Source organism: Dipteris shenzhenensis, chromosome 3 (assembly GCF_047967505.1).
Source record: "Dipteris shenzhenensis isolate YYH24624 ecotype China chromosome 3, Dip_SZ_1.0, whole genome shotgun sequence".
NCBI classification, from domain to species: Eukaryota; Viridiplantae; Streptophyta; class Polypodiopsida; order Gleicheniales; family Dipteridaceae; genus Dipteris; species Dipteris shenzhenensis.
In genome coordinates this window covers 5,147,517-5,168,435 of record NC_141598.1, presented here as the reverse complement: position 1 = coordinate 5,168,435, position 20,919 = coordinate 5,147,517, and the positions used below count along the sequence as shown (strand labels likewise).

General features: G+C 42.8%; 2 protein-coding genes across 4 annotated transcripts in view; one reads left to right on the top strand and one right to left on the bottom strand.

The window, feature by feature from the left end:
• Positions 1-20,919, bottom strand: part of LOC147903266 (uncharacterized) — an 87,093-nt gene that overhangs the window by 51,338 nt on the left and 14,836 nt on the right. The window lies entirely within an intron of this gene.
• Positions 11,712-13,072, top strand: LOC147903267 (uncharacterized). Its single transcript, XM_087402096.1, is given in 1 exon segment — positions 11,712-13,072. A coding segment is annotated over 1 exon segment (1,350 nt). The 5' UTR covers positions 11,712-11,722.

Here is a 20,919-nt window from a genome sequence, read left to right as displayed (position 1 = left end):
TTCAGGTCTATCTTTCCACTTAACCATTCTTACCATATTGTATGTTGTCTATCTAAAATTATTTCTGGTGTGGTAAAGACGCAGGTTCAATGAGTTCAACTAGGACTGTGGTAAAGACGCAGGTTCAATGAGTTCAACTAGGACTTCATTTCCAATGAGATCATCATCATCTCCTAACTTCCTTTTTAGCCTACTAGCATGAAAAACTGGATGTTTACTACATCTCTCAGGTAAGGCTAATTTGTAAGCAAGTTCTCCAATTCTTTTAAGCATTGTGAATGGTCCACAATACCTAGGCTTACCTATCTTTAGAGATTCTGAAGATTCACTGAAGATTCAAGTACCCTGAGATCGACTTCCTCATTTACTTCAAACTCCAACCTTCTACAGTGGGGGTTTGCGTAACTTCGTGCTCGTGCTCCATCCTAAGCTCTTCTTATGCTATCTTTAGCCAACTTAAGCATCTGATTCATATCCTCAAGAAAGTCTTTGGCTGCTTGGACCTTCTCTTTTTCAACTCCCACTGCCACTGGGGCTCTAGGTTGAAATCCATACATCATCATGAATGGACTAAACCTGTAGCTGAATATCTAGCACTATTATATGCAAATTCTAATATGGGTAAATATTGCTCCCAATTAGTTTGCCGTTTACTTACATATGCTCGAAGTATATCCTCAATGACCTGATTGACCCTTTCAATTTGACCATCACTCTGTGGATGATCCGAAGTGCTCATATTCAAAGAAGTTTCCAACCTCATGAACACAACTCTCCAAAAATGGCTGTTAAATTAGCTACCTTTGTAGAGCAGGCAGCCATCTTCAATAGTATATTTTTTCCATTTGAGTCCTTTATAACCAACCTATGGTGTGTCACCATTTCCATGTGACTCCCCAGTGAAAGCCTCTTGATTAGTTGGATCCCTCTTCATTATTACTTTTCATATTTCAAAAAAAGTAAGGATCAAACTTACATTTTCTTTTTAAGGACTCTAGAAAATTTTATTTTATTTTTCCAAAAAGAGACTTCTATTAAGTTAGACAAAAAAACCCGCGAGAGCAAGCTCAAAGCGGAATACATCATGAAACCATGAGGATAAATAAACCCCCTCAACATGAGGTGGAAAAAAACGAAGACTGAGGCTGAAAGTGCCACCTCAACCCTGTAAGAGTCTCAGTAAAGAAAGGAGAATCCTTCCATTCCCTGAAGAAATAAGCCCTCCTAGTTGAGGCTCCACGGGAGTCTCCCTGCATACTCGTCCATATGGCCATCAAGGTATGTATGGTGTCTGTCCAAATACTAGCCAATGTATGCAAGGGATGAACCAGAGTTCCCTACAATGCCTCTTTGCATCTAGCTCTCCAGATATGCCAGGCTGCTATGCTCGCTAGTATCTCCCAAGAGGTATCCACAAAGGCATGTACGACTGCAAAAGGAAGGTGTGGTACCACATCCAAAGAACAGGACTCAACCTGAAACCGGCCTCTAATAACTCAAAGGGCATTGGAACTAAACCTTTAATCACTTCAACAGTTATTTACAGCTCACAAAGCATATATCACAACCATTAACCATTGCATGATCACCATTTGGCATTTACCCATTTGTTCACAAGCAAAACCACTGAAAAAGGGATGGAGGCTAGAATGCCCCTGCTCAACAAACATAGACAAGTGCACCCGATTGGCCCCAAACAATTTGGCGTCCCTTTTGGTATTTCTTTATATTTCACAATGAAATGATTATAAGTTGCATCTGGGAGACCTTCCCTGCAACTGAGCACGCAGCCCCAATTCATTGAGCCTTCGTAAGGCTTTTAAGCATAGAACACCATCACATAAGTGCACTTAACAGATAGGCTCAATCCAAAAATATTCTCTTTTCCGAGTGCAATTCCATTGGCTGTCCAAATGCAATCACACTACACCCCAGCTGCACTCTCTTTGAGTGGTTTCCAGATGGCATTCACAAAGCTTTTCAAAGCTCCAAAATAAAATCAGCAAAGTACCCGACCAAAGAATGACTCATGTAGCACTCCCTTGGCACCTGTGAACCAAGAAAGAGGCGGCACACGAGGCCAACCAATAGCTTATGGCAAAAAGAAATTGCAACAGCAAAATCACAACTCACCAAGCCCCGAAAACTCGAACCAAGTCCTCAATCACCAAGAGGACATAGTAGCCAATGCCCAATTGCATTCTAAGCCAAAGAGGAGTGCAAAGGCATGAAGAAAGAGCATTTACAAGAGCCGACCAGCAAGAATTCCACTGAAAAATGTGAAAAGAAGCACTTCTGTCGCGAAGAAGTGGGAGTTCTTGGGCTCAAAAGAAGCGTGCTTCAGAGAGGAATGCATTGAGAAGGTTTTAGAGAAGTTTCATCGCCATAAAGTTCTCCAAAACTGAGAAAAACCAGTCAACCAGCGCGTGGGACCACTCAAAATTCAACAGAAAGCTGTAGCTTTGCAAGAGGAGAGACCCAAGAGGCTGTAGAAGCAAAAAGGTCCAAAAAAATCCACTTTTGCAAATTCGACCAGCAAAAGAAGTGCTCAGCTCTACCCGTTGTACCAAACGCACGGAGGGAAAAGCATATCACTGCGAAGGGGAGGCAGAACGGAGGTCGAGGAATCCAAACGGGTGAGAAGTTATGAAGAAAAACGGAATTCAGCTGAAGGAGGCTGAAAAACCAGTCCAAAATCTCAACAAAGGTAGAAGATGAGAGAGAAAACCACACATGTGAAGTTTAAAAGGCCCAGGAAGGTCCAGGAATGGCAAAGGAGCATGTAGAAGACACTAGAGCCACCTAGAACTCTAGGGGGGCCACTGAAGGTACATGGCCCTCTAGGAGGCCCATTAAAAATGCCACATCATCATTTCCCAACAACCAATCTTTCAATTACTTGGAATGCCTTTGGGCCTAGGGATTAATTACGCTTATCTGCTAGGCACCATGCCGCATTTAATTACACATTATTAAGCCCACGCTTGGACTTTAAAAACTAGAGTTGTCACGGTCTTGTAGTACATTAAAGTACTTAGAATTTCACGCCCCCGTGACATACCCCTCTCTTGAAACAGCAAACCACAGTTTGCTGCCCCAAAACACAAGAGCGACCATGAAATATAGCATAAAAGAGTATACAAGAAAGCCGCAGCTATAGTATACAGAGACAGTGAAAACAGTTTGCTGCCCCAAAACACAAGAGCGACCATGAAATATAGCATAAAAGAGTATACAAGAAAACCGCAGCTATAGTATACAGAGACAGTGAAAATATGACTAGGAGAGGCATGCATCCATTCAATGTGATCCTCAGCGATCAATAGTCAAGATGCATCAATATCATGAAGTCTCACAACACAAATACTGTCAACTCAGTATCTCGGATGAAACATACAGTGTCATCAAGTGACCTCATAAAATCACGTTGAGCCCATCTATACTGAGGAAGTGGAGGTGCTACTCCCCTCTCGAACACCAGGCAATGCTCCAGACACTCGCTCTGTTGAACTACCTGTAGGAGCCTGGACCGCAGTCGGCTCTAACTGAAAAGCATCAAGGTAAAGGAGCAATATCCCAGATGAATCTACCAGTTCACCTTCCTCCATCCATTTCGCATCAAGTGACGGGTAATTTTGAAATTTTACCAAGTAGCGACGAATAACTTTACCCTTGAGGTTTCTATCTCTGTGTGCCAGAATCTGCTCTGGGACCAGAAGTTAATCATGTTCTTCCACTTCAGGCTCTACCTCATCAAGTAAATCCTCGGGAACATCTCCATGATATTGCTTTAACAAGCTCACATGAAAGGCATTATGTATCTTCCAATGCGGAGGCAACTTCAGCTTGTAAGCTACCTCGTTTATCTTTTCAGAAACCTGGAAAGGACCATAGTAACGCATGTTCAGATTTGTGTACAACCTTTCCTTGCCTTTTTTATTTTTCAGCCTTGCCTTCTGAAAACGCAGCAAAACCCAATCACACTCTGTGAATACCAATCCCTGCGGTGCTTATCTGCTGCTCTTTTCTGCTTGTCCTGACTTCTTTGCAAGGCATATTTGATCTTCTTGTAAGCCTCTTCAAGGATTTCCACAAAACGATCAGCTTCGAAGATTTTCTCTTTTGTATGCAAAATGGGAGGTACCTTCCTGGCACCTTCCACTATTTCAAAAGGTTCTTTACCTGTGGATGTGTGCACCGTATTATTATTAGCATATTCTAGCAAAGGCAAATAATGGGAGTGGTCTGAGACATAGCATTTAAACATATCCAAGATGGTAGAGTTTTCCTGCTCCGATTGTCCATCAGACTGATGGTGAAAAGATGATGAAAAATTCAGCGTAGTGCCCATATTTTCAAACAGCCCTCTCCAAAAGAGACTGGTCATCCTCAGATCTCTATCACTGATTATGGATTCAAGCATCCCATGATACTTAAAGACATGCTGCAGAAACAATTTGGCCATTTGATCTGCTATAATTTTCTTTCTTACTGGCACAAAGTGGGCTTGTTTGCTAAACCTACAAATTATTGTCCACAATCCATCATGTCTAGTAGGAGTACGTGGAAGATAAAACACAAAATCCATAGCTATGCTTTGCCATGGTCTATCCGGATTGGCAAAGGATGTAACAACCCAAGTGCCTTCTGCCTGTCAAACTTTACTTTCTGACAAACCATGCATGTTCTCACATATTCTTCCACATCTTTCCTCAAAGATGGCCAATAAAAGTATTGCTCCACTGCTGTAATTGTTACTGTAATTCCCCTATGTCCTGCATATGGAGCAGCATGACTCTCCATTATGACTTTCTATCGCATCTGATCAGTGACACAAAGTCGTCCATGCATCAAAATAAAACCCTCTTTCAACATATAATGATCATGCCTTTGACCATCAGAAAGCAGATCATAAATAGTTGAAAAATCAGCATCATTAACATACTGATCTTTCATCACATCTAACACATTGTTGTAAGCAATGCTCACTGCTGAAACACTGGGTTTCTTGGAGACTGCTTCAGGTTGTGGTTTCCTAGAAAGTGCATCAGCCACCATGACATTTTTGTTACCCGGCACAGTACAATTTTAAAATGAAACATTGAGAGGAAGTTAGCCCATCTCATGTGCTTTTCAGATAATTTTCTCTGCATGAGAAAATATCTAAGTGACTCATGATCTGTCTACACATAAAAATCAGCTCCAAGAAGCTAATGTTTCCATGTGGTCAAAGCATATATCACTGCTAACATTTCCTTCTCATATGTCTGCAAGTACAATTCAGCATCTTTGAGAACTCTACTCTCATATGCAACCACTCTACCATCCTGCATCAAAGTGCCTCCTATGCTGTTCCCACATGCATCACAAGTTACAGCAAAGGGTTTTGCAAGTTCTGGCAAGATAATAACGGGTTCAGAACACAACTTTTACTTCAGCTCTTCAAAAGCTGCATTTTCCTTTGGTGGGGATGGTACAGCTTTCTTCTGTAAAGCATGCAAGGGAGAAGCAATTTCTGCAAAGTACTTTATAAACCTCCGATAGTATGAACACAACCCAAGGAAGCTTCTGACTTCATGCAGATGTTTCAGAATTGGCCAACTCCTTATGGCCTCAACTTTTGCAGGATCCATCCTTTGATACTATAAGACCGAGAAAATGAATCTCAGGCATAAAGAACTCACTTTTCTTGGTGTTTATTAACAGCTTGTGTCTTTTCAACTCTTGAAACACAATAGTGAGGTGTTTCCTGTGCTCCTGCTCATTTTTAGAAAACACAATGATGTCATCGAAGAAAGTGCCCACAAACTTTCTGTGTGCTCTAAAAATTATGTCCATCATTCTATTGAAAGTGGAAGGTGCATTAGTCAAACCAAAATGCATCACAAGGAACTCATATAAGCCAAATAAAGTACGGAAGGCAGTCTTGTAGAAATCTTCAAGCCGTATCCTTATCTGATGGTATCCACTTTTAAGGTCTATACGACTGAACATTGAGGAACCTTCCAACCGATCCAATATATCATCAATGCGTGGAATTGGAAAACGGTTCTTAATTGTGACTTTATTCAAAGCCCTATAATCAATACACATTCTCCAACTGCCATCCTTCTTTTGCACAAGCAACACAAGGGAACTGTAAGGAGAATTACTTGGCTGTATTAATTCCTTTTCTAAGAGTTCCTTCACTTGTGACATTATCTCTTCCTGTTGTGCCTTACTGACACGATAGGGAGGTATATTAGGCAGTGAGCTTCCTGGAATTATATCAATTTGATGATCCTCTGGCCTCTTGGGAGGTAATTCTTGAGGAAGTGCATATGAGAAACAATCCGAAAAATCTGAAATAAAAGCAACCCTTTCTCTATCTAAAGCAGAAAGAGTAGAGCCTTCCTGACTTGGTTGGTTGTCCTCTTTGACAAAAATCAAGTACGCTGAAATATGATGCTTTATTACATTGGAAATACAAGAAGCTGAAACTACAGGGATGGACTCCCCTTTCAACTTTACATCAAGTACATGATTTTTGCATCTATGAGTTAAAGAAATCTTTTTGTTTCTCATCTGCACATCAGCCCCCACCCTGTACATCCAAGGCATCCCAAGCAAAGCATCACACTCTGGCAAAGACATAATGTAGAAGTCCTCTGCATCCTGATATCCCTGGATATGCATCCTCAACTTACCAATGATAGGAGTGACAGGTGTGTTGAGTTCGAGGTTGGCCATATCACACATGCCGAATGGCCCTATTTCCTCAAGCTTGATACCAAGCCTTCCTGCCATATCAAACTTACCAATGATAGGAGTGACAGGTGAGTTGAGTTCAAGGTTGGCCATATCACACATGCCGGATGGCCCCATTTCCTCAAGCTTGATACCAAGCCTTCCTGCCATATCAGGAGTTATGAAATTCGCCTTTGCCCCAGAATCAAAGAAAAACAAACAATTCTGCTTTCTGATTTTTCTCCATGCTCTGCACATCTCAGTCTTTTTCGTTTCCTCTTCATCATTTGCATGTGGCAAACTCCCAATCACATCTAGAAGAAGTCTTGCGGAAGGTTTAGGCCTTTTGCCCTTCCGATCAACCTGTTTATCACCATTCTTATCATCATCGGACCTGTCTCTTTTCTTGGATGGGCAATCATAAGAGCGGTGTCCCTCTCCTTTGCATATAAAACATTTGTTTTGCTCCATGAGTGACTTTTTCTCTTCATCAAATAACTTGGTACGGGACTGTTTATTAGGCTATCCACGCCTTTGACCAACTTTGAATTGGGCTTTTCCTCCCTTTCGAAACGGCTGTTTGCCATAATTTTTATTTTCAGATTTGATGTCCTTATCCTGGTGTTTGGCAACCCGTTTGCTGTCTTCTTTCTTGTTATCCATAAAGCCCATATTCTTCTCCTGCATCCATGCATATGCATTCTCAATTAATTGAGTCATAGAACCCACCTTGGTTTTGATGCAATAATCACCTAGCTCACTAGGCAATCCACAACAGTACCTCTCTATTTGCTCTTTCAAAGAAACATGCCTGTAAGAGCTCAACGGCAGCAAAACATCCCAAAATCTCTGGGTGTAATCATCAAGATTCTTGCAAAGTTTGTATGACAAGTCATGCCACTGTGAAAGTACTTCAACTTCAAAAGTTAGAGTAAGCCAAGTAGAAGAGAGCACTTGCTTAAATTCCAGCCAAGTAGCAAGTGCATCTCCATGAAGCATAAGGTTGGTGTACCACTTAAGTGCATTGCCTTTCAAAAATGTGGCAACCTTCCTCATCTTGGATGCTTCTGTAAACAAACCCCCAAGAAATGCAGCATCAAACTGTTGAAGGAATGTGAGGGCTTTGTTCCTGTCATGTACTCCATTATATGTCTCAAACTTGACATGAGAACCACCATCCTTAAATTCTTTATATACATTTGATATTGGCTGTCCCAAAGATGGCTGTATTTTTGCAACATTCCCTTCACTAGGGAGAGCCATGCTTGGCTGAACATTAGGCATGGGAGCATATGCTGTGGCTTGCATGCCTGGCTGCATTCCCACATTGTCATACATGGCTTGCTTTTTATACCCAGTTGGCGGTGAAATCAACATAGCATCAAAGATAGAATCTGTACCAAAATATTCAGGTTGCTGCCTCAAATATGACTGATGTGGTTGAGCCACATTTATGGACTGCACATTATTATTTTGAGAAGTAGAAGTACCCAAACCAAGGCCTTGTGCTGGCTACTCATACTGTTGCACTAGCTGTACTTTTTGTACCTCTTTCTCAAGTGCTCTTTTGGGTGATTCCTCTCTCTTGGAAGTCACTTTCTGAGTCATTTTTTATGGCTGTCCATCATGGGAAACTGATGCATGAGTGTGCGGTCCGCCATGAGAAGCTGATGCATGTGTGTACTCACTCTTTCCGTGCTTGTGCTTTCTTGATTTCTTCTTCTTCTTGGCATTTGTTTGCACAATCTCAGCCAAATTTTAAGTCAGCTGAGTCAACGCAATCACTGCACTCACAAGCTGTGCATTCAACATAGTAGCATCATCTAACTCACTGCTAGCACTAGTATCACCGTTGAGCTAAGTTGTAGCTTCAATTGTGGCCTGCTCAAAAGGCATTTGTTGTGCTCCCTGCAGTTGTACACTAGCTGGATTATTAACGCTTTCCTGCCTTCTCCTTTGAGGAGTTGTGGAGCTCTCTTACTCATGGGTACTAACCATGTTTATGGTTGTAATATTCAGCTGTCAAAAAGTGCAGCAAAGATATCCTTCTTCCAAACTACCGAGGCCCACCTCTTGAGGAAAAGTGTGTGGTATCCCAACAATGGAACCAATGAAACCGGCCTCTAATCACTCAGAGGGCATTGGAACTAAACCTTTAATCACTTCAACAGTTATTTTCACAAAGCATATATCACAACCATTAACCATTGCATGATCACCATTTGGCATTTACCCATTTGTTCACAAACAAAACCATTGAAAAAGGGATGGAGGCTAGAATGCCCCTGCTCAACAAACATAGACAAGTGCACCCGATTGGCCCCAAACAACGTGGCGCCCCTTTCGGTATTTCTTTATATTTCACAATGAAATGATTAGAAGTTGCATCTGGGAGACCTTCCCTGCAACTGAGCACGCAGCCCCAATTCACTGAGCCTTCGTAAGGCTTTTAAGCATAGAACACCATCACATAAGTGCACTTAACAGATAGGCTCAATCCAAAGGCATTCTCTTTTCCGAGTGCAATTCCATTGGCTGTCCAAATGCAATCACACTACACCCCAGCTGCACTCTCTTTGAGTGGTTTCCAGATGGCATTCACAAAGCTTTTCAGAATCCAAAATAAAATCAGCAAAGTACCCAACCAAAGAATGACTCATGTAGCACTCCCTTGGCACCTTTAATCACTTCAACACTTATTTTCACAAAGCATATATCACAACCATTAACCATTGCATGATCACCATTTGGCATTTACCCATTTGTTCACAAACAAAACCATTGAAAAAGGGATGGAGGCTAGAATGCCCCTGCTCAACAAACATAGACAAGTGCACCCGATTGGCCCCAAACACCATGGCGCCCCTTTCGGTATTTCTTTATATTTCACTGTGAAATGATTACAAGTTCATCTGGGAGACCTTCCCTGCAACTGCGCACGCAGCCCCAATTCACTGAGCCTTTGCAAGGCTTTCAAGCATAGAACACCATCACATAAGTACACTTAACCCATAGACTCAATCCAAAGGCATTCTCTTTTCTGAGTGCAATTCCATTGGCTGTCCAGATGCAATCACACTGCACCCCAACTGCACTCTCTTTGAGTGGTTTCCAGATGGCATTCACAAAGCTTTTCAAAGCTCCAAAATAAAATCAGCAAAGTACCCAACCAAAGAATGACTCATGTAGGCGTTTAATTACACATTATTAAGCCCATGCTTGGACTTTTAAAACCAAAGTTGTCACGATCTTGTAGTACATTAAAGTACTTAGAATTTCACGTCCCCGTGACAGAACTTGATGACGTTGAATCGAAATGGCTCGAGAAGAGTCAAGTCTCTCATAGAAGACCTAAGGCCTGTAAGAGAAAGCCAAGCCACTGAGCCCCATGTCATAAAGAATGGGGAGTGCACAGAGTGACTGAAAATCTTGGCTACGAGGACAAGTAGGGTCGGCTCCGAATCTGGATCTCCAAAGGTTCACTGCAATCCTACCATGGATAGAAAGCCAAAAGAAAAGAGTGATCTTTCTATTCCTATGGGATTTTCAAGGTGTCTTCCAAAAGCACCTCTGCAAATCCATAGTGATATCAAATGCCTCCCAATGAGGAACTCTAGAAGATCTCTAACCTCTACTAATAAGCTGAAATCTCCTGGCATTATTGACCGTGTAGCGAAAGAAGGGAATGCTTTTCTTTCGATGCCCTGCGTCAATCCACTCTCACTCTCCAAAGTCCCACTGCAAGTACCTAATGGGAATCCTCCCTCGTAGAGCCAAAGTCTTCAACATTTAGTGGAGAGAAGCCGAGGGTCTAGGTCAAGGAACCACTCTGAAATCATTTTGAAATTGTGTGAAACTCAATTTATTAACAATTGGCATTTGGCTAAGGGAGTCTGCTAGCACATTAAACTTCTCCTTCAAATATGTCAATTGGATATCAAACTCTTGCATTAATTCAACCCATCTAGCTTTTCTATCTTTAAGCTCTGACTGATTCATGGTTGTTAAGACACTCGTGTCTTATTGTAAGACACTTAAGACACTTAAGACACGTGTCTTACCTTAAGACACGTTTAGACACGCTCTAAATTTTTTATAAATTGTAAAATCCCTACGTTTTGGAACCTTAGACTTTGCAAATAGCACTTTCGTTTCGCATCTGGACTCCGTACATGCCATCCGTACCACGGTGCCCCGTACGCTTTTTTGCCTCTCCCGCACAGCTGCTGAAGATTCGCCGTACATTGTACGGACCTACCGTACAGGATTCGCCGTACCCTGTACGGATTCGCCGTACATTGTACGGGCTTGCCGTATCCTGTACGGATTTACCGTATGTTCAATCTTGGCACCTGCTGCTGGTTTGGGTGACGAGCATCAACGTTGGAGCTCAGCCTGCCTTCAGGTTCACGTTGTGCATCGTTTGCTTCTTTTATCTCGTTATATAGTGCTGTTTTTGAAGGCCTTGAAGGCTCCACTCTGCATCTTGCTTTCTCCTTTCCCAAAAAATTGGGGCAATTATGGGCTGATTCCTGAAAGCCCTAAGAAAGTTGGCCCCCTTCTGGGCTTGTTTCATATAAGAGCCTGCTAGTATAACAGTAAATTTAAAGGGGGCAAAGTATGGGCTGAAAGCCCTAATTAATTTGGCCTCCTTAGGGCTGCATAGCACCATACTAGCATTGCTTATGCCTTATGCATGAGACTTGTTACTGCTTAATGCTTGAGCCTTGAAGCTTCTATTGCAGCTTGCTTGGCATGTGCATTTCTCAACACAATTAGTCTATAGATTGCAGTTTACTTGCTTGTTCTACTTCTCCCAAAATTTATATTGAATTATGCTCGTGTGCATGCCAACATGACAGGTCGCAGGTCATAGCAGCAGAGAATTACAGCATAGCAGCAGAGAATTACAGCATAGCAACAGAGAATTACAGCACAGCAGCAGAGATTTACCATGCCTAAACCTCCAAATCCACTTTGGGGGATCCATACCACTATGATTAACCCCGCTGTGGCAACGGGGTCAAGAAACAAAGAGTGGAAGTGCAATTATTGTGGCGAGCCTTTTGTGAGCTCAGCGACACGTCTTATTCTCCATGTGTCTGGACTTGGTGGTAGGGGAATTGGTGGATGTACTTCTGTTCCTTTTGAGATTGCGCAGAAAGTTATCAGAGATCATCCAAAACTTTGTGGTGGACCTAGTACCATGCCTGCTGCCTTGCAAGATGAGGATTTGTTGGGGCCTGAGTCTCACACTATCAACCTTGATGATGCTATGGATAGTGACTCTAGTGCTATTGGTTCGTCTCATGCAGAGAAGAGGGCTAGGAAAGAGGGCATTGCTTTTGCTACATCCTCACCACCATCCACCACTATGGCTACTTCGAAAAAGAACCAGGGGACTTTATCAGGTGCATTGTCCACACAGTCTTGGCAAAAAGAGCGGCAGCGTTTGGTAGATATTGAAATTGGGAGGACTGTGATTGAATGCAATTTTGCTTTCAATGTCCTACAAACACCACAGTGGAAGAGGATGATCAAGGCAGTGGCAGCTGTGGGAGCTATAGATACATGGACAAGTGTGACATATGGTGCCATGAGGACATCTATGTTGGAGGAGGAGATAGGCAGAATTAACAAAGCTCTTGATCCTATCAAGGAGGGATGGAAGAAATTTGGTTGTAGCATTCTGTCTGATGGATGGAGTGATGTTAGGAGGAGGGGCATCATTAATATATTGGTATCCTCATGCCTTGGTACCTATTTTCTGAAAGCTGTTGATACAGGTCGAGGAGGTGCTAGCACTACAAGTGAAGTCATTTTTCAGCATATCCGAGCAGCTATCATCGAGATAGGGCCTGAGAATGTGGTCCAAGTTGTTACAGACAATGCAAGTAATTGTGTGAGGATGGGAGAGCTTGTGGAGGCAGAGTTTCCTTCCATTGTATGGACTCCTTGTGCTTCACACTGCCTAGACCTTCTCATGGAGGACATCGATCGGCTCCCTTGGATTGCTAGTGTGATGCAGACTGCTAGTACCATTGCAGCCTTCTTTAAGAAGAAGCCCAAGGCCTTGGCCATATTCACGGAGCATAGCAACTTGGAAATTGTCCAGCCATCGAAGACACGCTTTGCATACATGCATATTGTTTTGGAGCGCCTTCTTGCAGTGCATGCAGCTCTTCGACAAACAGTGGTGTCTCGGATGTGGTTAGAGTGGCCTGATTCTACCAGGTCAGAGAGCATGACAGTACAGAGGATGTGATTGGATCACTAACTTTGGACTGACATGGAGTCCATAGTGAAAGCTCTCCATCCTTTATTCGCTGTCTTGCGGGAGTTTTAAGTTTGATGACATAATCACCGTAATCTCTGTCTTTCATTTCCACGTTATCCTCTTGAGTTTCGTTATGTGCTTCTTTATGTATTTCCTCTTCCATAACCGTCTTTTCCTTTCTAGCTCTTTCCTCTCTCTCCCTGATCAATTCATCTCTTTCTAGACTCGTCAATTTAAAAATGAGAATTTTTCAAATTTTATAAAGCAAAAAGCTTTATCGAGAGAAAAATATTATTGCCACTTCCCTAGGATTTATTCAATGGCCTTGGATTTGTCTTCTCGCTTTCTTTGATTCACAATCTTCACTTTCAATCCCGCGGTTTTTGCTTTCTTCTATGTCGAACTCCTCGCTTCAATCTTTGATCTTCGATCTTCTTCTTTGAATTTAGAGGCTAAGAAGGTTGGAAGAGTTAGAATCCTTTAGGAAAAATGAGGTGGCATTCAAGTCCTTGGAAGAGTTAGGGTCCTTTAGGAAAAATGAGATGGCTTTTTTCCTAAGTCCTTGAAGTTAGATGATGTGGCCTCTATTCTCTATGATCAGCGCAGGTTGCGAGCGGCTCCCCTCAGACCACCTCTTTCTTTGTATAAGATGTCTCTTGAAAGCTGTCGTTATCGCACAGCTTCTTCTCTATCTTCTTTGGAATCAGAGTGTCAAGCTTAAAGAAACTTTGAATTGGTTTTGGTAATCTTGTTGCCGAATATCCCTTTGGCTTGCGGACATCATTAGGTGAAGATCACCTGAGACGATCTCCCAAAGTCTTTTCTTTGTGGGGAATCCATTCCCTGAGAACTTCTCAGAGGAGAGAGGAGAGAAGAGAGGAGAAATGATAGGGATGAAGATGCCATGAATACAACAACCACGGTGTGAGAAGATAAGCAATTCAATGGTGTAGAAAAGGGGTAGGGACAAATTTGGAGAAAGGGGGATAGAGGAGCAGAAGGGAGAGAGAGAGAGAGGGAGAGAGGGGGGAAGAGGGAGAGGAAAGGGGTAGAGGGAGAGAAGAAGAAGAAGAAGAAGAATATATTATCGTCCTCTGAAGACCAAAACCGGCCTATGGGACCTGAGCAATACAATATCACAAGTACATGAAAGCTCCTCCCGAAGATGGGAGGGTGGAAAGAGAAACCACCTTCTAGGATTCAGGTGGATTCCTATGCTTGAAGAGCTTATACACAAATGTTCCTAAAGCTGAAGGTGACCCTTTATGCAGCAAATCAGCCAGTTTGTTATGTCCCTCAAGGAGGTGATTGAACTCTTCCCTAATGTGTGCATAGTGAGGGCATATCATTACCATGTGTTCTTCTGTTTCAACCATACCTTGATCACATAGTTGGCATATTCTACTCTCCCTTGGCATCTTTTTCCATCCCCCTGTTTCTATTTGCAGCTGGTGTGATCGGGTGCGAAGTGAGGCTAAAGCCCTCCGTTTATGCACTGCTATAGGTGTACATATGTACTTCTGCGTTGTTGTCTCCCTTCCTATATAAATTGACCAATATTCGGGGTTGATATATGTGCGATAGTACTCAAATTTATCTTTGTTTTCTGCTGTTTGCCATTTCCTGTGTAGTGCATTCAGCAGGTCATAATGAAAAGCCTCTTCATCAATCTCCTCTGAAGAGTAGTTTAAATACTCTTCTACTTCCCACTTCTTGAACCATTTTTTTAGGTCCTGTGCCCATCCGGATGTCAAAATCTTGCCCTTGTTTGTCTTTTGAAGCTTCTGACTTTCATTCCATGCTCTCTTTGGTAGCCTTTCATTATCCATGCACTTGACCTTTGTGATGTATCTGAGTACTCTCTTCAGAGCATGTAGCTCTATGGGTATACATCCTGTCTCTAGGAGTAACAAAGAGTATGGTGTAGTAGCCTTGATGCCCAGGTGCCTCCTAATGAAAGACTTTTGCATTTTCTCTATCTCATTCCACGTTGATGGAGATATACTCCCACCCCATACCTCTACTCCGTAGAGTACTGTCTGTATCACATATGCCCCAAAGATCATATTTCGTACTTGCCACCTTCTCGTATTGCTATTGTTGCACTCATTTTCAAATTGGAAGTATTTTGCCCATCCTGCATCAAGTCTCCGTTGCACACAGCTGTTCCATCTATTATTGGCAGGGATTTCAATACCCAAGTATTTGAATGAGTGCACTGTCTCAATAAGTTGTCCTTTATATAAGATTTGGAGGGCGCTGCTTGGCTGTATAGTCTTGACTATCATGAGTTTAGTTTTGTTGACATTAATAGCCATCCCACTCTCTGCACAAAATATGCTGAAGATATCCATCATTTTTTGCATCTTACTTTCACTATCAGTGAAAACAACCACATCATCTGCGTAAAGAAGCAACCAAATCACGAGACCTGCTAGATGAGGGCTGTATAACTCATCTTTACATGCTTCTTCATTCACCAACTCCTCAAGTCTATCAATGCATAGGCCGAACAAAGTGGGTGAGAGCGGACATCCTTGTTTTACCCCCATATTACTATAGAACTCTTGTGACATCCCATCCTTACATTTTAGTTGACATTTTACTTTCTCATAAAGTCTAAAGACGGCAAACCTTATTTCCTCGGGCACCCCTATGCATTCCATTCTCTCCCATAGCACATCCCTAGGCACTGTATCAAATGCCTTCTTAAAGTCAATGAAACAACAGAAGAGTGGCTTCCCCTTGAGGCGGCTTTCCTCCATCAAAACTCGAAGAGTGACTAGGTGATCCACTGTACAGTGTTTTGGTCTGAAACCAGCTTGTCCCATTGCTCTTTTATTTTCTTTCTCTGCCCAAGCACTCAATTTTGCCTCTACTATTGTGCTATATAGTTTGGCTAGAGTGGAACATACCATAATTGTTCTGTAATTTGTTAATTGATTGCAGTCACCCCCTTTGTAGATTGGTTTGATCCAATTCTCTTGCCATTCTGTTGGGAAATCATTCATCAAAGCCTGATTTAGTGCCATTGCTATGTGCCTTTGCGTGTGCTCATTGGTCCACTTAATGAGTTCAGCCACTAGGTGTAGAGTGTCTGCTGCCTTTCCATTTACCATTTTCTTGAGGCCATCTTGTACATCTTTCAATGAGAAAAGACCCTGAGTATTACTGCTGAGAGGTATGCTCACCATGGGCCGAGCCTTGGGATGTGTGTAGAGCTGTTGAGCATATTCCAGCATCTGTGTTTCTGTAAAATCTCCCATAATGTCATTTGACCTTTGTTTAATTCCTTTCCATGCTCTTCTAGGATGCTTGATAAAATCAATTGCATCAGTCCATTCCTTGTTCACAATATGTGCACGTCTTTTTTTACGTGTAAGTGCATGGAGCTGTTTCTCAGCTGCTCTTTTCTCATCCCCCATTGGGATCCCCTTTAGTGCATTCCTAGCTGCCTTGCACTCAGCATCAAACCAAACATTGTATGGTAGCCCTTTCTTGCATTCTTTATTGCTCTTTTTGTACCCCAAAACTGACTTGGCTGTAGAGAGAGAGAGAGAGAGAGAGAGAGAGAGAGAGAGAGAGAGCGATTGGGAGAGAGAGAGAGAGAGTAGGCAGCACGTAGGAGGAAGGAGGAGGTAGTAGATAGGATTAGATGTCACATCAAAAAGTACATAGTAGGGAGTGGATGGAGACTTATATAGTCTCTCCACCTTTTCCACCTAAAGGACCTCTAACTTGGCCCCTTTTCCCCCTTCATTATAGCCATCCATTCCCATAGAATTTTGCCCTCAAAATTTCACAGCATGGCTGTCCAAAAGTGCAGCAAACAGCAACTACTAATCAATCCGGTAGGAGATAGGGGTGGTCCTGGACAATGCTTTCTGACTGCCATGAATTTTCATCCTCAAGGAGTCCCCGCCACTTGATAAGATACTCTACGTAGGCCTTGTTCCAGAGTACACGGTCTCTAAAACCCACGATGCGCTCCGGGACATAGAGGATGTGGCCCTCTTCATCCATAGGTGGCGACTCTAAAAGAACATGGACATGCTGTCCAACATGTGGTTTCAGCAAAGATACATGGAAAACATCATGGATCTTGGAGGTACTCGGTAGCTCCAACTGATATGCTACCTCTCCAACCTTGCAGATGATCCTGTAGGGACCGTAATACCTATGAGCAAGCTTTGTGTTGGTATTACCTTTCAGTGGGGCATAACGGTTCTTATGGAGACGCAACTGCACATAATCTCCCTCTTTGAAAGACAAATATCTCATGCGTTCATCTACATATTTCTTCTGCTTGGCTTGGGCATCCTGCATATTCCTTTTTGCCAACTGCAGAAAGGCATCCATCCTCTCCAAGTCATTCCGTGCTTGCTGATTTTTCACAGCCATGTCACCAATTGAAGAAGGCATCCCGACCTTGCATCCGTAAATTGCCTCAAACGGGCTCATGCCAATGGAGAGATGCTTGGTACTATTGTAGCAAAATTCTGCAAGTGACAACCACTTATCCCAAGACTTATAAGTATCATGACAAAAATGCCTCAAATATTCCTCCACCCATTTGTTCACTCTTTCTGACTGTCCATCAGTCTCAGGATGGTAAGCAGTGCTAGGTGTGAGCAAAGTACCCACTGCTGTAAATATCTCCTACCAGAAGTTACCCATAAACTTTGCATCTATGTCATTGACAATTTCCTGAGGGATACCATGATGCTTAAAGACATATTCAATGAATTGCCAAGCAACCTGCGATGCTGAATACCGGGTCTTAGCGGGTATGAAATGGGCCTGTTTTGTCATTCTATCCACCACAACAAAGATATTGTCTCATCCCCTCTCTGTAGAAGGCAATCCTGTGATGAAATCCATTGCTATGTGAGTCCATTTGCCCTCTGGAATGGGAAATGGCAAGAGGCATGCGGGTAACTTGCTGTCCACTTTATTATGTTGGCAAGGCAAGCATTCAGTCACATATTTAACCACATCTCTCCACATGCCTTCCCAGGTAAAGCTCTGTTTGATTCTTTCATATGTTATAGTGATACATGCATGTCCAGCCATGGGAGAGAAGTGCATTTCGTGCAAAACCAGCTGGCGGTATTTTGAGTCTGGCACTAAATAAATCATGTCTTGGCACCACAACAGCCCATTATGCAATTTGAAATCTAGATGACCTTGACTAGAAGGCTTCTGCAAATCTGAAAATTTGGGAGCTACTTTAGAATTATGCATGTACTCTTCCTGAATGCCATGAATCCACTCCTGATATATGGTAGAGATAGCAGACAAATTGCAAGCCCACATCCTAGACAAGGCACCTGCAACTACATTTTCCTTCTCTTTTCTACTGCAACCAACCACCTCTTCTGATTATATGACAAATTTGGCTGGGTGAGGAAGAATCTGAGTGTCCTATGATCTATCTTCACCTTAATTTTACTTCCATACAGATAGTGGTGCCATTTCTTCAAAGTATGCAAGATAGCCAGCATCTCCTAATCATAAACATGGAAATTTAGTTCTCTAGCATCAAACTTCTTGCTTTCAAAGACTATTATCCCATGTTCCTGCCTCAGAACAGCCCCCAATCCTTTGCCACTAGCATCTGCCTCCACAATGAAAGGACGTGAAAACTCAAGGCATACCAAGGCAAGCACATGAGTGAAAGCAAATTTCAGGCCTTCAAAGCTGCATTGTGCTTCCTTTGACCACCCAAAACCATCCTTCTTCAAGAGGTCAGAAAGAGGAGCTGCCCTCTTGGCAAATTTGCGAATAAAGCGCCTGTAGAAGGAAGCAAGACCTTAAAATCCCCTCAACTAGGTGGGATTTTGTGGCTGTGGCCAATCTTTGATGCATTTCACTTTTGCAGGATCCACCCAAATGCCACATCTACTCACAATATGCCCCAGGTACTCAACCTCCTTTACCATAAAAGTGCATTTGCTGGCCTTTGCATAAAGCTGATACATCCTCAAAATTTCCAGCACTTGCTTCACATGCTTAATGTGCTCTTGTCTATCCTTGCTGTAAATGAGGATATTGTCAAAGAAAACCAGCGTGCATCTGAAAAGAAGTGGCTGTAATATCTTGTTCATTAGTGCTTGAAAGGTGGCCGGTACAGTAGTCAATCTGAAAGGCATCACCTTGAATTCATACAAGCCCCGTTCTGTGCGAAAGGCGGTCTTGTGCTCATCTCCTTCTTTTACCCTGATTTGATGGTAACCAGACCTCAAATCTATCTTTGTGAAAAACTGAGCACCCTTGAGTTCATCCAACAGGTCATCTATCCTAGGGATTGGAAACGTGTTCTTGATAGTGGCCTTATTTAGATCCCTGTAATTAATGCACATGCGGTATGATCCATTCCTCTTCTTCACCAGAAGCACCGGAGAGGCAAAAGGAGAAGTGCTATGAGAGATGAAGTTCTTCTCAAGCAATTCCCACACCTGTACTACCACTTTCTCCTGCTCAACCTTAGAGAGACGATATGGGGCTTTGTTTATGAGCTTATTGCCAAGCTCTAGAACAATGGCATGATCCATATCCCTCTTGGGAGGCAATTGGGATGGCATATCAACAAATACATCAGCAATGTAGAAAAGGGGGTAGGGGCACATTTGGAGAAGGGGGATAGACTAGCAGAAGGGGAGAAAGATAAGGGGAGAAGGGGTAGGAGAGAGAGGATGAGGTAGGAAAGAGAGGGAGAGATTGAGAGGGAGTAGGGAAGAGAAAGAGAGAGAGTAGGTGAGCGTAGGCAGGTTGGAGGAAGGAGAGTAGATAGGATTAGATGTCACATCAAAAAGTACCATACAAATCATTAGGGGCTGACTTATATAGTCCCCCTTTTTTCTCCTATCTTACCACCAATTTCCCTTCTTTTTTCCCACCTAATTTCCTCCTATTTCCCACTTTATATGCGGGCTGTTAAATAGGTGCAGCAAACAGCAAAATAATAATCAGCCCGGTAGGAGATAGGGGTTGTCCTGGACAATGCTCTTTGGTTGCCATGAGTTCTCATCCTCAAGAAGCCACTACCACTTGATAAGATACTCGTTGTAGACTTTGCTTCGGAGTACGTGATCCTTGAAACCCATGATGCGCTCCGCAACATAGAGTATGTGGCCCTCCTCATCCATAGGTGGTAGCTCACGAAGGACTTGGACATGATGTCCGACATGTGGCTTCGGCAAGGACACATGGAAAACATTATGAATCTTGGAGGTCCTGGGTAGCTCCAACTCATACACCACCTCGCTAACTTTGCAGATGATCCTGTAGGGACCGTAATACCTGTGAGCAAGCTTTGTGTTGGTGTTACCTTTCAGCGAGGCATAACGGTTCTTATGGAGGCGTAAGTGCATAATCCCCTTCTTCAAAAGACAGATACCTCCTGTGTTCGTCCGCATACTTCTTCTGCTTGGCTTGGGCATCCTGCATATTCTTTTTAGCCAATTGCAAAAGGGCATCCATACTCTCCAAGTCATTTCTTGCTTGCTGATTTCTCACAGCCATGTTTGCAACTAAAGATGGCATACCCACTGTGCATCCATACATAGCCTCGAACGGGCTCATGCCAATAGAGATGTGCTTGGGACTATTGTAACAAAATTCAGCAAGTGCCAACCACTTATCCCAAGACTTCTGTGTGTCATGACAGAAATGCCTCAAATACTCCTCCAACCATTTGTTCACCCTTTCTCACTGTCCATCCGTCTCAGGGTGGTAAGCAATGCTAGGTGTAAGAGAAGTACCCACTGCTGTAAATAACTCCTGCCAAAAGTGACCCATAAATTTTGCATCTCTGTCGCTGACAATCTCCCGAGGGAAGCCATGATGCTTAAAAACATGCTCGATGAACTGTCAAGCAACCTATGATGCTGAATAACGGGTCTTAGTGGGTACGA